Source organism: Xyrauchen texanus, chromosome 18 (genome assembly GCF_025860055.1).
Source record: "Xyrauchen texanus isolate HMW12.3.18 chromosome 18, RBS_HiC_50CHRs, whole genome shotgun sequence".
Classification (NCBI taxonomy): Eukaryota; Metazoa; Chordata; class Actinopteri; order Cypriniformes; family Catostomidae; genus Xyrauchen; species Xyrauchen texanus.
The window spans coordinates 37,321,509-37,338,640 of record NC_068293.1 but is presented as its reverse complement, the minus strand read 5'-3'; the positions used below and the strand labels follow the sequence as shown (position 1 = coordinate 37,338,640).

Genomic DNA, 17,132 nt, shown 5'->3' with positions numbered 1-17,132 from the left:
AAAGTGCAATGGAATGCATCTGTCAGAATTCCAACTTGTAGGCTCGTACAGAAATTCTCAACTCTGATTTCGCCGAGATGCAGGGGCATGATGTCACACAAAAATATCGACACTCATGGAAATATACAAAGTAGGCGATAAACATTCAGTTTATTAAGTAATATCGATAAATGAGTTCCTTTCCATATTACATGATATTAAAGCTTGTTTAACGAACGACTGCTGTATAAACATGGTAAATTATAATCCCTTTTGATAATCGTACACCTGAAGCACAAATGCTAGAGCTGCAGCATTGTTTATCAGTTGGGTTGCTAGGAGACATCTCTATTGAGAGTCGAACCCCTGCTAAGCTAACAGGAGTGCTGCGGTTTTGTTTCCTTAAATGTCTTCTTCCGATTATCGGGAATGGAATGCATTTATGGTGAGCGATATCAAGTAGGAATATCCCACATCAAACTTGGAACGGAACGCAGCGCAACCAGTGTACCCTGATGAAACGGAATTTATTGCAAGCAACATTTAAATCTCAAATATTATTAGATAAGTTTATGTATGATGCCTAAAGGCATAGGGTGTCTTATGTGTTTTCTTAATGGGATGTATCACACTGAAGGCCTAGACTTGAAATGCATGGCCCGCCACTGATGATATATATATATATATTCTTTGAATGGTTCTTTAAGTGGTTTCAGTATTTTTTATGACTTTATAAACTATATTAGCTGGCTATTGAATGATGTAAGCACGGTTTAATAAACAAAAACAAAACACTACCTATGCAACAGAGTGAAATACATTAAATGTTCACATCTAATAGTGTCATTGGAGGCTGAGCCCCCATAAGATTGAAATCTTAGAATCTCCCCTTCTTTGAGCCCTGAAATAGCTGAAAATGTTTATTTACTCTGGAGGGGTTATTCTGGGGAAGTTTTTAATGGCTTTATTTTTAAATGTGTATTCTTGTAACTGTATATGACTGGCTTTGCCTCCTAGTTTTATTTCTGTTCTCCACAGGCTGTTTGTGTATCTGTTAGTCAGTAGCCAGTGCCACACTAGAGGACAGTATAATGACCGCCCCTGGGGTACTGCATGTCCAGCTGTACTATATGAAGCAGGAAAAGGTGGTTCAGATCATATTACTGTGCATCAGCACAAGCAGATTTTTCAGGTAGCTAGGTGCAGTGTTCTGTAATGGCAATTTGGTGACATGATTTGAAAGAAATTGAATTGACACTAATTCATACTCTAGTACAATTTATAGGCTACACGTCATACTCTTTGGCTCTGTTTTAAGTTACAGAACTAGTGTATACATTAGATTGTGTTGCAGTGCTTGATTTCGCAACCTCTTTTGTAAAGTCAAGCTGCAGTCTAGACTAACCTGATGTTCAAGTTTGCGCAATCCCTCTAATTATTACTGCAGATGCTGCGATTGTTGTAACTATTATCATAATGCTACAAAGAAGAAACCTTATACTGCAGAAGTCTTACAAAACAAACAAAGTGCTTATGTTTGCAGTATATTACAGAATGTTTGTTTGAGACAAGGATGTTCAATGTATTTTGATATGTAAATAGACTTTTACACCCTAGGCAGCTACCTATAAAGGAATAAATTAGTTCACCCTAAAACAAAAATGTATGTCAATATTGTCATAATTACTCCTCCTGTCATTCCAAACCTCTATTGCTTACCCTCTTCTGAGGAGCAAAAAATTTGATATTTTGAAGAACCGTTCCTCTGTTCAACACAGTAGTGAACAGTGAATCCACTGTCAAGCTTCAATAAGTACGCAAAAGTATCATAAAGTAGTCCATGCGCCCCGTGAGTCATTTTTCCAAATCTTCTGAAGGCATTCGATAGGTTTTGGTGAAAAATAACCCCAGATATTATTGTATTGTTTTTGCTCTAAACATAAATTTTTGTCATTAACTAATTTTGATGAATATACTATTATTTAAACATGTGGATAATAATATTACCAAAATTGGTGTCCAAACCAGTAGGGTATAATGTCTTTATTGTTGGATTAAAAACCAAATTAACCCCTAATTCAATTGGGTTCAATTTAGGGATGCACTGATCCTATACCTGCATTGGTATCGGCTCCATTACTGATGTTTCTAACCAGATCGGGTATCGGTCTGACAAGCCCTATCCTAATCCAATTATATGTGCTAACCATGGTCGTATTTGTCTAGCTCCAAAAAAGAACCATAAAAGCACCATTAAAGTATTCTATATGACTTTTGCATTTTGAATAGTCTCTTGAAGACTGTAATATTGGTCAATGGAAAGGATGAGGCAAGAACCGGCTTGATAATATAAATAATAGTTTAATACAAAACTGAACCAAAAGGACAAACACACACAGGTGTCAGACAGCTGCCTGTAACTCTCTCTCTGTCACACTGCCTATATATATATATATATATATATATATATATATATATATATATATATATATAATGAAATAATGTGTAGTTAGAGGTTAGTCTTCTTTCTATATGAGGTCTAAACTGATTAAGAAAAAAACCCCACTGGTATTGCATCGTGGCATTTCAAGTTCAGTCACAATTCATACATGTTTGGAACAACATGATTGTGAGAAAATGATGACAGAATTATAATTTTTGAGTGAACTATCCCTTTAAATCTTTGTTTCAACAACCAGCCCACATGTTGACCAACCCACTGGAAAAAGTGGGTTAAACCATCTCATGCATTGTTGAGCATGTAATGGAATAGATTTTGTCAGGGATGTGGATGAGTGCTGGGATCTCAGAGGATGACAAAGCTTGGCTTTTTCTCATGGGCTGTGCTACTATCCACCCACTCATGACATGCTAAGACTACGCAAAGCACTCTGGAGCAGCTCTTTCTGTCACAGCATCAACAGCCATGCTTTCCAGCATCTGTATGAGTTCATCATGATTTGCTTCGTAAAGCTCGACATCTGGTTGTGCCCAAGGCAAGCTGTGAGCCAATGTTAGCTAAATTCTCATGATGCTAATGTACATCAGCTGCAACCACAGAGAGGCAGAATCCTCATGAGTGGAATCACATGAAAGGTTTTTATTAGAATTTGAGACGTCAAAAGAAAACAGAGGGATGGAATCAGTGTGTAAAGGAGTGAATACCACCTGTAGCCTTTGGGCTGTTATGTGTGAATAAAGTGGCAGGTTACAGCTGGGAATGTGTTGTGCAAAGACAGCTGATGCCTTTTATCTTTACTCAGACATATTCAGGGGCGTCAATTTGCTTTAATGCTTTACATTTGTGCATATATTATAACATAATTTTTTTTATTGTTTTGATGAATAAATGCAATGGAGGACTTTTGCTCTTGAGATTGTGTTTTAGTAGAGCATTTGCACATTTCCCATTCAAAATTGTAAACAAGAATATGTCGCGTTTAAGAGAGATAAACCACTCTCACTTACAATATGCAGTCAATAGTGCATTGATAAATATGTTAACTATTACATTTGATTAAAATGCTTAACATATTAGGAGCTAATTAATGGAGAAAGGAAACTTAAAGGCTAAATCAGGTAAGGTTAGCCACTCATTATTTTGATTGGCTTTGAAAAACCATGAAATGAGCCATGAAAAGACAACAGATAATAAATGTGAGAGAAATAATGAATACATTTTATCAAACATTTCTTGACACTTTTCAGAATTTGTTTTAACGTTGAAATGCATTTAGACATAAATCTAGACAGATAATTCGATGCTAAATGTTTATGTTTGGACTTAAAGTGCTAGTTCACACAAAAGTGAAAAATGTGTCATTATTTACTCACCTCAAGTTGTCCCAAACCTGTTTTTTTTTGTTGTTGAACATTTTCAGTGAATAACAATAACAGTCTTAAAAGCTATCGTATGGCTTCAGACAGCTTGGAATATAGTGCATGATTCATATGGACTACTTTTATGGTATATTATGGTGTTCTCCATTCTATGGAGGATATACAGATTGCTTCTCTTGAGTGCCCAGTTGCAATGTTAATATTTACATTTCCAATGGAAGTTAGGTTAATACAAGAATTATACAATACAAGCATAATGTATTTACTTCCAAAACCATGCCACTAGTCTTTACCTTGCATGTAGTTGAGTGATAAGACTAATCATTGCAGATAGGGCTGTGCAATATGGCGATATGATGATATGTATTGTGATGATGGTATAAAGTGTCAGTTGATAGAGATTTTACTATATCGTGTATATAGCAATATGTACGTATCCATATGTGCAATGTGGGCTTATCTATTAGGGGTGTCGGGTGCACTACATCTGGAGCACACAATTGGGTGTGTGTCCAGCAGGCTTCCCGATATTTACAGCAGAGCGCAGAGTGGAATCAGTCATTCTACTTACCGTAATTTCCGGACTATTGAGCGCACCTGAATATAAGCCGCACCCACTGAATTTAAAAAAAAATATTATTTTGAACATAAATAAGCCGCACATGTCTATAAGCCGCAGGTGCCTACCGGTACATTGAAACAAATTAACTTTACACAGGCTTTAACGAAACACGGCTTGAAACAAAAATAAATAGGCTTTAACAAAACACGGTGTGGCAGCGGGGGCGTGGTCAAGCGCCCGTCCGGTAGAGAAAAGCGGTAAGGGCGCTTACATCAAGTGCTGAAAACTGTCACACTGGTGCCAGTGTGACAGTTTTCCCAAGAAGGACACGTGAAGCAGGGCACTTGACGCTTTTAATGGCCACAGCATTGTTTACAATCAATTTTATAAAGTTTCTCAATTCTTGGTCTTCTATGCGCCAACACTAGACTGACGTGTGTCTGTCACTCACTCACACTCTCTCTTTATGCCGCTCTCCCCACGCTTACTGAAATTAGACACAGGTGTTAGACATTAGCTCAGGTGTAAGTGCCCTTACCGCTTTTCTCTCCCGGACGGGTGCTTGACCACGCCCCCGCTGCCACACACGGCTTGTAACAAAAAATAAAAAATTAGCAGTAAACAGTAGCCTAGCAAGAAAGTAATTGGTCTCTATCTTCCGCCTCTTGTGCACATGAAACCACTGAAGTCATCTCCTTCGGTGTCGGAGTTGAATAGCCTCAGCTTTAGTTGTCTTTTTGAGTCAATTCATCACGCTGCTGTTTCCAACGTCTCCCGTGCAGCAGCTCTATTTCCTTTTCCAACAGCCAGATCAATCGCCTTCAACTTGAAAGCTGCATCATATGCATTTCTCCGTGTCTTGAGGGTGACAAAATGACTACCGTATTCAGAATGATGGGAAGTTTGAGCGCGCTCGATTTAATCTAAACAGTAAACAAAAAAGTTGTTTGACCTTAACCCGTTTGGCAATTTCATTGGTCTAATGAAAGCTTCATGCCGCCAAAAAACTGAGCACGTCACAGAATGTTTTTTTTTTTTTTTTTTAAATTTGAAAGCAGGAAAAATCCATATATTAGCCGCGTCGTTGTTTAAGCCGCGAGGTTCAAAGCGTGGGAAAAAAGTTGCGGCTTATAGTCCGGAAATTACGGTAATAATTTTTTACCCAGGAAAAACCCAGGGTCAAATGTTGTTGAGCGGGGGAAGGGGGGAGGTGTGTTAGCTGTCTATTTCTGCATATCGCGGTGCTGTTTTGTGGTCAGTTCTGCATAATGCGACGGCTCATTATTGCTTATCGTGGCCCATTCGGCACGTTGCCGAACCACCGGCCTGCTCGGTTCTCCCGATGGACATTCTGCCCCTGATCGGCCCAAAAGTGTGTCGGCCGACCGGGAAAATGCCCGGTATGCCAGATTACCAGTCCAGCCCTGCTGATAAGATGCTCCCAGGCAGAAATATTGTTTATGAAACCAGAAAAATACATACAAATTAGTTCATATAGTAATGGATGAATTTGACCAAACGGTGAAGGAAATGCAGTCAAAAAATGTCCAGCATACATATTGAATACTTTTTAAAAAGACTCCCTGGTGGATATCTCATAAAGTTGTTTGAGAGATTACCCAAAGGTTGGCTTCTTTGAAGAAGCTAAACTATAATATTTAAGAGAATATACAAGATACATTTTTTATTTAACATTTATGTCACTGCATAATTCCCTTACTGTGCTTCCATTTGTGTCATTTCATAGTTGTAATAACTATACTATTACTTTGTGTTGGGTACTCAAGTTCGGACTATGATTTTAATGGACTTGGACTTGTCACGGATGCATTTTACTCGAACTTGACTTGGATTTTTTTATGAGTCCAGTCGAGTTCATGGCATTTGATTTGTGATGCAATGAACTAAATAAATAAATCAAAATAATGAAACAGAAATAAATAATAAATGGACACTCTGTCTGCAAGCAGATGTAGCACCCCATGATGTCATAGACGTAGCCAGTGTTTGTTTCACCGTGTTGAGCAAACACACCTGCAGAGTGGCACACTCAGTCAACCAATATGCTTGAGTGTTGAATGTCTCTCACAGTTTACTAAAACAACATATCAATATTAAAATTCAGAAAAAAAAGATTAATATTGGGCTATTAAGTCTTTTTAGGTGTAATGTTTCCACACATGGAGGCATCTGTATTCTCTTGTGGTCCACGAAGTGTTGTCAACTTAAACCGGTCCTTGATGAATTAACTGCGACTTTTTTAATAGTCTGGGAAAAATGTTTATTGCTAAAGCTGACTGCAACTCTGAGCAGATAAACAGCACCTATTTATTGTTTTTAAAAAGCATTGGCGAGCTGCTTAAAATATGTTCTTTTACTATTTTTTTCCACAATAAAATTGATTAATTTGAATATGAAGTTATTTTGGGTAGTGAAATGTTTTGTTTATAATTTAATTATAGATTGGGTGACCAGACGTCCCGGGTTTATTACACAGGACAGTCCCGGTTTTTGGTAGGGTCGCTGATTTTTTTGTTCTTAAATGAAACCTCCTCATTGTCCTTCTCGCTATTGTCTCTGGTATTGTTAGCAGAGAAGAAAATCAATTTTGATGCATCGCATGTTGATTTGACGATACATTAATTCTAGTTTTCAGCAAATCTGCTGAAATGTGTCTGGTTACTGTTGCAATGACGCCATGCACTTTATGCCATCTTGTCAGTCAGTGCAAATGCCCAAAATAATGCAAAAACCTGAGAATGTAAGCGGGGTGTTTTCTGAATGTTCATTTCTGCCTTTAAACACTCCAAACATTGGCTCACTGTAACACAGATTTGTGCTTTTTTTTTTTTAAAGAAATGGAGGGACAAGTCTAAAATAATTTTTGTGATAATCAATATTATGCCACAAATGCTGTTGACTGAGCTTTCACTTTGTTTAGTCTATGTCTGAGTGGAGGGGGGAAAGCAACAAATAGCTGAAATGTCAACACAACGCAATAAGAAGTGCGTTGAAGGACAGTTTTGTCTTCATACACCTAAAGCATATGCTTTCATTCTGAATCCACTTTGAAGTTTTTTCAGCAGGATACTAATCATAAAATATAGAGGTGGTTTTGTTACATTTACATTGACAGTTGTTTTCTTAGTTGTGAAAGTTAAAATAAGCTTAAAAATAGATTCATTTGGACTCGACTCAGACTCAGCCTGTTATGAACTCGGTCTTGAGTCCGACTTGGTCCCTTTTGGACTCAAACTCAACTCGGACTCGATTGTTTAAAGACGTGACTAATGTGGACTTGAACCCAAAACTTTGAAAATAGTAATAATAAAGAATGCGGTGTGTGCCAAACTTTGTATCTCTTATTTAAGTTTGAGCCTCCTTAGTCTTATGTAAATAAACAGACTTCCTATATGAGTGATCAATGCATGAATGATATAGATGTGGTAATAAAGTAACACACACCTCAATGTCTTATATATCCTGATGAGGTATTAAGAGACAAAGTGACCTTTTTGTCGATCGATTGCAATTGTAATAAGTTAACACACAAGCAAGTGGAGTACTCAGGCATTTATCAGCCTGCCAGCTTGCACACAAGGAAATTGTGTCTTATTCTCTCATGCATAATGGTCCCAACATCTAATCTAGGATGTCCACTAACATTTGTTCATGTATATTGATGTCTAGCTGTCAGTGCTGTTTGTTGAAATGTATACCATTTTCAATCCTATTTCAGATCATTCGGGGCACTTCACAGCCTCAAAAGTTAGCTTTAGGGATAATTCACCCAAAAGTGAAAATTCTTTCATCATTTGCTCAATCTCATGTTGTTTCACTCCAATATGAATTTATTTCTACCGTGGAACACAAAAATGGACTTAAGGCAGAATGACAGCCTCATTCACTGTTGACTTCAATTGTATGGGAAAAATTTTTTTCCAGTGAAAGGTAATGGTGACTGATGCTAATGTTCTGCCTAATGTTTTTATTTTTTTATGCTCCAAGGTGACAAGAAAGTCATGCAGGTTTGGAACAACATGAGAGTGAGTAAATGATGACATAATTAATTTTTCTTTTTTTTGTGAACTATCCCTTTAAAGCATTTTGGCATCTTGTTCACAACAGCAATAGTCCAGGGTTAAGTGTTATCATTATCATAAAACAATCATAATATAATACCTTTGCCTTAATCTTGCAGAAGAGTAATTAATCTGTTCTCACTGTGGCTTTATCTTTCTGGATTTATGGGAGTTAATGATTGCAGTGTTTCTTATTTTTATCATAAATCAAATTAGTAATGCAGTAGTTTCAGTGTTGGGTGTAATGCATTACTAAGTAATTAATTACTGTAATTAAATTACTTTTTCATTGGAAAAAGTAAAGTAAGGGATTATTTTTCTGTTAATTACTTATGATGTAACTGTGTTAAATACTGTATAGACTATAGAACAATTCTATATAAAATAGTGAATTTAAAATCAAAATGTTACGTATAATGTAGGTTTACTAATTTAATGCAGCCCCCTTAAATTCTTTGGCCAGTTCATGAATAATTAATTTGATTTTATATGATTTAGTTGTAAGAATTAAAATAAGAGTTTCATGTCTATCCTTGTATTTTTCATCTGGTCGAGGATGATAAAGGTTTTAGTAATAAGTAATGTAATAAGTATATATATATATTGTGAACTGTGGTGAATTCTACAAGAATCTTGGTACATCCTATCTGCCAACAACCAAGAAAAACTGTGTCCAGGTGTATCTAGGGGAATTGGGGCTGTTTTAAAGGCAAAGGTGGTCAAACCAAATATTGATTGAGCTTTTTATGTTTACTGGACTTTTAAAGATGTTAATTGATAAATGAAAAAATATTTATAGCATTATTTTGAAGACATCCCCACTATGCATATGTATATGTAGAGAATATATGAATGTCTGAAGGCAAACATTTCCAGTTCTTTTACCAAAATGTAATATCTTTCGAACATAATTTTATTAAAGGTGATTTTTATTTTAAAACACATTCATTTTGGCACATAACAGTGTTGTAACTTTCATCTAATTCAATGGGTCGCTTAAGTTTTGTGGTCTTTGTTCAATTGATCTGCTCTATGTCTTCTGTATTTGGAGCACAAATATCGGGAAGCCTGCTGGACTATCCAGAGATAGCGTGCGACACTCACTTGAAACACAAATTAAGGGCTTATGAAGAGCCGAATGCAAGATAAAGGCCTGATTGCTATATGCACATGCCCCGCACATATAGACAAGATATAGCAAAATCTTTCGATTTACATTTTATATTGTCACCACAATATATATCATGCTATCACCCAGCCATACAATGGACATCCATCTGACACCATGTTTTAAACAGGTGTGACGTGATAAAACATCAGTATCTCTTGCATGTAAAGTTTTTGTCTTACCTGACAATTTCATTATTTTATCATGAAATCTAATTCATGAAAAAATGATTGGAATTATCCAATCCAATTGGAATTATCATGAAATCCAAAATTATATCACATATCTTCTGATTGGCTGTGATTGAATCACACAACTTGTTCCTTCTCCCCTGACAACTAAATATATTTATCTGTCAAGTACTCAAAATGACCAAAATGTGGTAATGTCGTACAATTTCAGATAATTTCCTCCACTGTGCTTGTATCAGCATGAAAAAAAAAACAGCTGTTTGTTCAAATAGTGCATACACAAGCAGAAGCTAAAATAGTGTAGATACAAATAGAGTACCGATATCAGCATGGCCAGTTTGCAGAATGGCTCACAAAGGCTCTTTGGCAGTAACCTGCATGTTTATTCCCTCAAATGGAAAAGTAAACATAGCATTATTTCAGTTATGGCGAATGACGCAGCAACACACTGTTCTTTCAATGGCCCTGTGGGATCTGCCAGTTTCTTAATGTGCTGCATTGTGTGTAACAGAACAACTGGTTTTCCAATCTGTTTCTAATTTGCAATCCCCCCCTCCACCTCCCTCCCACTAGAGTGAGACATGAAATGATAATGAGATGATAGTCCAAATAGACATGAAGAAATATGAGCAGTCAATGTACATTATTTTGTCATATCAGGGTTTCACAAAGTTTAAGGAATTACAAGGGTATTAAGCTATAAATGTGGTTTATAAGGATATTTTAGTGTCCCCATAATTCAGATCGCTTAAAACATACTAAACAATTGTGGAAGGGCGGAGGGCGGGGCCGGGTCGTGATTCTACACACCCGGTCCCGTATTAGGCTAATTATGCCTCTGTGAGGGATAAAGGTCGACTGCAGGGGATTGTGCGGGAGAGAGAGATCGTTAACGGACTGTGGCTGGGCGGAGGGCGGGGCCGGGTCGTGATTCAACACACCCGGTCCCGTATTAGGCTAATCAAGCCTTTGAGGTTTAAAGGCCGACTGCACAGTATCGTGCGGGAGAGAGAGAGAGATCGTTTACGGACATGTCCGCCATGTGTGGGTTTATGTTGTCTTTTAAGTTTATCATTAAAACTAGTATTTATATCGTCAAGCCGGTTCTCGCCTCCTCCTTTCCATTGATCCCTTACAACAATGTTTTTTTGAAAATGTTAAAACGCAGAAAGGTTTTTGTGAGGGTTAGGTTTAGGGGCAGGGTTAGGGTAAGGAGATAGAATCTATAGTTCATACTTTATAAAAATCATTATGTCTGTGGAGAGTCCTCATAAGAATAGCCATCCCAAAGTACGTGTGTGTGTACCCACTTTATATTAAGTTTCTTTAACTAGTGTGTACTTGAGCATTGGATACTGCATGCCACCTAGGTACACATGTGTTGTTATATTGTACTCACATTTAAATTACCAGTATTTACACTGTTAACCATACCCCTACTCCTAAACCTAAACGTACCTTAACCTCAGTAGCCACAAATGTGAATCGTGTGAGATTTTGCAGAACAACATGCAGTAAATACTTTGTATTGTATGTATTTTAATGTATACATACTTGCTGAAGACATATATATATATATATCAAATTAATTACATGCCAGATGATGCATGTTAATTGATCAAATTAATTACATTCATAAATATTTGCTGAGAACTACGGAAGAGGATTAGGGCCAAGCAATAATTAAAAAAATAAAGCCATCTCGAGATTAAAGTCATTATAATGCGAGATTAAACTCGTTAAATTTCGAGAAAAAAGTCGAAATACAATCTTGAGAATAAACTCATTAAATATCGAGATTAAAGTCATTATAATGCGAGATTAATCTCGTTAAATTTCGAGAAAAAAGTCGAAATACAATCTTGAGAATAAACTCATTAAATATCGAGAATAAAGTCGTTGTGTTTCAAGAAAAAACTCGACTTTATTCTCGATATTTAACAGGTTTAATCTTGCATTATAATGACTTTAATCTCGAGATGGTTTTATTTTTTTATTATTGCTTGTCCCTAATCCTCTTCCGTAGAGAAAGGCCCTAAAATAACAATGATTCAATATATAATTTTTGATAATTATACATTTATGGAAATAGTAGGAACTGGGAGACTAGTCAGGATCGAGGGAAAGATGAATGCAGCAATGTAAAGAGACATGCTTGATGAAAACCTGCTGCACAGCGCTCTGGACCTCAGACTGGGGTGAAGGTTCATCTTTCAACAGGACAACGACCCCAAGCACACAGCCAAGATAACAAAGGAGTGGCTACGGGACAACTCTGTGAATGTCCTTGTGTGGCCCAGCCAGAGCCGAGACTTGAACCCGATTGAAAATCTCTGGAGGATCTGAAAATGGCTGTGCACAGATGCACCCCATCCAACCTGAGAGGATGGCTTGAGAACTTGAGAGGTCCTGCAAAGAAGAATGGGAGAAACTGCCCAAAAATCGGTGTGCCAAGCTTGTAGCATCATACACAAAAAGTCTTGAGGCTGTAATTGGTGCCAAAGGTGCTTCAACAAAGTATTGAGCAAAGGCTGTGACTACTTCTGTACATGTGATTTTTTTTTTTCTAGTTTTTTTTTTATTTTTAATAAATTTGCAAAGATTTCAAACAAACTTCTTTCACATTGTCATTATGGGGTATTGTTTGTAGAATTTTGAGGAAAATAATGAATTTAATCCATTTTGGAATAAGGCTGTAACATAACAAAATGTGGAAAAAGTGAAGCACTGTGAATACTTTCCGGATGCACTGTATATTCAGATCATTAACATGAATTACATTATTGTGGCATTTATAAAACGATACAAAAAGCGTTTATAAGACGATACAAAAAGTGGCTTTTTAAGTCAATATTAATAATTTACATTTTATTGATCATAAGCCTATCATTGATAACAGTAAATCATTTTGCAAATTAATTCGTCAATCTGTCTGAAATAGATTTTTAATAAGGGCTTTTCTTGGGGCGCTTCAATATACACATGCTTCAGATGAACACTTTTGGAGCATCTCACTTTGGTTGCACCGCGTCATTGACACAGTGTTTTTAGGTCGCAGTGTCAAGTTAAACGTAGTTTGAAACTTAGGAAAACACATCTCGATGTCCATGCATTCGAAATTGCAATCTGTCCAGCTGTTTGAAAGCAAGAATGCCCTCTCAGCTTGTGCTGTTGCTAGAGTCAAGCAAGACGTGTGTGGTTTGTTGTCAGTACAGGTGTACGTTGCCTAAACTGCTGGAGTTTTGCTTACAGCCCCCTGCTTAAAACTGGTGGTACTTCAAGCTTGAATTTCTCATATGGTAGAAATGTTCCTTATTATGGTCCGAGACAGGTACTGGATTAATTTTACATGTTATTTTTATATTATTACTCACATTGTAGTAACACGTTAAATCAACACACACACATATGTATGTATGTATATGTATATATATATATATATATATATATATATATATATATATATATATATATATATATATATATATAAAAGCTAAAAGAATATGAAGACATTTTTAGCTATATCACTCACCCCTACTTCCATATGTGATGGTCAGTGCTACATGAACAACATTATGGATTTTATGTTTTGCAGCTGAGTGTGTCCGGCTTGATTGATTTGTATGTGTATATGTTTGTGTGGGGTGTGAGTCTGTGTTTGCAATAGGCTGGAACAGAAGACAAGTACTTCTGCTTGTGTCAATAACAGCCACAGATCCCTTAGAACTGTGCAGTGTTTTATTGAATTTCTCTTTCTTGCAGATCAATAGTGGATCATTGGAAATGACAAAGAAGATGATAGCTAACTGTTGGATGGTATGCCTGTTTCTACTGGGATCTGTTACAGAGGTGAAAAAAATCCCACAATACTTGCCATGTATAAGCATCTACATGATTTTGGAACCTTTTGAAGGTTAATGTCTTTGATGTTATCTCATGTTGACAGATTTTACAAAACCGAAGCAGCTGCTAATGTGAAATACAGAATAGGAGAAATGGGAGATTTGTTTTGATGTTAATCACTATAATATTTCCATATAATTATGTATTATATTATGAGGGGTTCTGGGTAGCTCAGCGAGTATTGACACTGACTACCACCCCTGGAGTCATGAGTTTGAATCCAGGGCGTGCTGTGTCAGTCTTGCCAGATCTCTTAAGCAACCAAATTGGCTAGTTGCTAGGGAGGATAGAGTCACTTGGGGTAACCTCCTCGTCACTATAATGTGGTTCTCATTCTCGGTGGGGCACTTGGTGAGTTGTGTATGGATGCCGCGGAGAATAGAGTGAAGCCTCCACACGCGCTATGTCTCGGCAGTAATGCGCTCAACAATTCACGTGATAAGATACGCGGATTGACATCTTAGACTCGGAGGCAACTGAGATTTGTGCTCCACCACCCAGAATGAGACGAGTCACTACGACACCACGAGGCGCATTGGGAATTGGGCATTCCAAATTGGGGAGAAATAAAATAAATACAAAATTAATGTCATGGAAATTCATTGGTCAAAAGGTGTAGGAACCCTGAAGCTTGCCAATGCTAGTTGCTTTAGAAATCAGACTTTACTTTATATAACATATACAATATGTGCCTGTTGTATGAAGCTTATCGTTCTGGCCAGCCCTGAGGTGAACGAAAGCGAGCAACAACATCCTCAAAATGTGTACCATGACATTGGTTTGACCAGAAACAAGATTGTGACTGCACAGTTTGAGTGCTATCAGAAGATCATGAAGGACAACAATCCAGACAGAAAAGGTAAACACTCAACAGTGTAGTACAGAAATGACAAGATAGAGACAAAGAAAATGTATCATTCTGTATCCTGACAATGTGGTAAAGCTGATGTATTCTTTTCTATGTTAATGATCTAAATGGTTCAATGGCAATCAGTTTGAATGTGAATAATGTTTTTTAGAAATCCTTTTCCAGTAATCACAAACAACTGGAAAGTTCATGGAAAAGTCCCACATTAAAGTGGGAGTTCTTAGAAACCAATTAAGTGTTCTGGTCTTTTTTTAAACCTCTAGTCGGCCCAGTGTGCAACAAGACATGGGATGGATGGTTATGTTGGGACGACACTGATGCTGGCATCACCTCTGAGCAACACTGCCCTGACTATTTCCAGGACTTTGACCCCACAGGTGAACATAAATGAACTTCAGTTCAGCATACGTATCCATTCTCCCTCGAATCTGAGCCCTTTCCTATATTTTACACTTTCATTATCTTTAGATTTATCTCAGCAAGTTAAAATATTGTTAATTTTTTTCCACCCCATTATCTCTCACTGTCACATCATGCAAAACTCAGAGGCTAAATGGCTTTTAAAAGTTTGATAAAAGGCCTTTTTGACCTGCAGAAAGATAAGATGAAAGAATGAACATGTTTTGAATATGAACTTTCCAATGGTGGGATTTTCAGTTTGTGCACAATCTAATGCAAAAACAAAAAAAGTCAAATAACATGTGTTGTTAAACGTGCATAATACATAATTTGTCCAGAGAGATAATTTAAATGGATTTTGAGATAAAGGTATTAATCACTTGAATCACTTATACAACACACACTAATAACAATATGTCCCCATAGCAACATTTTGCCTGCACTACCAAAACGTCCTCCTTGGTCTGTTGTCACTCTGATGCTATATTTAACTCATTTAGGAGGACCTCAATACTTTATCCAAGGCTATATTAAATTAAATTAAAATCCTGTCATCATAAACTCATTGATTGATTGATTTATTGCTTATTAGTTAATCGTTATCTTTGCCATGGGACACAAAGGCAGTCTGAGTTGTGGCTCAGAATAAGAGAAAAGCACCATTAAAATGATCATCAAAACAATCCATGCTTTTTGTGTGCTGTATTCCAGATCTTAAGAGGCCATGTGTGATAGCTTGTGTGAAGAACAGATCTAAATTTAAGTCAGCTCTCATTTAAACATTCATAATTGCTGCCTCAACAAGTGTTATGACAGCTTTGACACCGGTGAAGTTATGTGCAATTGGCTCTCACGTGTTTTGTGACTGATTGCAAGATGCAAATGTTTTGATATATATTTTTGAATGAGATGTGACTGCCTTCATATAGAGGAACACACAGCACTATAGTATGCTTTCAGTTGACTTTGAATGCACCATGAGTCATTTGGAATATAGTGCTTTTTTGTCAATTTTGGAATAAATTATTGTTACTGTACTTGTTTCTGCTTATGTATTTTATATTGTTGGTTGGTTGTATTTTTGTTATATTATTGGTTGGGTTTAGCCATAGGGGTGGGGTTAGGTGTTCAAAAAGCAAATAAAATGACATTACCTTAATCTTGGAATCATGCTCTGAAAAATTAACTATTGTTTAAATATTTTTAAAGTGAACCAGCATAAACACATTGGGACTCATTTATGCCTGTGTATAAGTGTTATTCGGTGCTCTAAATTCACAACAGGTCTGTCCATATTCAACAGTTATAGATAGATGGATGGATGGATGGATGGATGGAATCTGTAGAATCTCAGATTTTTGTGTACTTCTTGTTTGTGCTGGTTCAAAATGTTATGGTTTGTTTTTTACATTTTTAAATGTCAGTGCAAACTTGGCACCATCTTCATACTCTTTTACTCTGTGCAGAAAGGGTCACCAAAATATGTACAGAAAGTGGGCAGTGGTTCCTGCATCCCGAGAGCAACCGAACCTGGACAAATTTTACCAGATGTAATTTGCACACTGCTGAAGGAAGACAGGTATGAAGAAGAACACTACAATGGCTTGACTGAACAAACAAATGTGAACTGGCTTGTAATATAAACCTTCCATGATTCTGTTGTGTTGCAGACCGCAATGAACTTGTTCTACTTGGCACTAATAGGTCATGGACTCTCCTTAACGTCTTTGTTTATCTCACTTGGCATATTCTTCCATTTTAAGTAAGTCTCTTGCACTATTGTTTTTATATCTCAAAGTGTTTTTCACATGTATTACAATAGTTTATTTTCATTTTGCTTTCTTTTTTATACCTATAGGAGTTTGAGCTGCCAAAGAATAACCCTGCACAAAAACCTGTTCTTTTCCTTCGTATTAAACTCTGTCATCACTATCATTTGGTTAACCGCAGTGGCAAACAACCAGGAGTTAGTGCAGCAAAATCCCGTAAGCTTGTACTATACTGACAGTAACTTAATGATTTAAAGAGATAGTTCAACCTTAAAATGAAAGTACTGGCATCATTTACTCACTTACGTGTTGTTACAAACCCATATGACATTCATACTTCCATGGAACACTTAAAGATAAGTTTAGCCTAA

General features: G+C 36.7%; 1 protein-coding gene across 1 annotated transcript in view; it reads left to right on the top strand.

Annotated features, from left to right (window-relative positions):
• The window catches only part of LOC127658680 (calcitonin gene-related peptide type 1 receptor-like), a 47,913-nt gene that overhangs the window by 21,284 nt on the left and 9,497 nt on the right, over window positions 1-17,132 (top strand). The window contains exons 2-7 of the mRNA XM_052148094.1: window positions 13,585-13,671; window positions 14,431-14,584; window positions 14,857-14,970; window positions 16,459-16,571; window positions 16,663-16,754; window positions 16,851-16,977. Coding sequence (XP_052004054.1) covers window positions 13,606-13,671; window positions 14,431-14,584; window positions 14,857-14,970; window positions 16,459-16,571; window positions 16,663-16,754; window positions 16,851-16,977 — 666 coding nt within the window. The 5' untranslated portion in view covers window positions 13,585-13,605. The remainder of the gene's footprint in view (window positions 1-13,584; window positions 13,672-14,430; window positions 14,585-14,856; window positions 14,971-16,458; window positions 16,572-16,662; window positions 16,755-16,850; window positions 16,978-17,132) is intronic.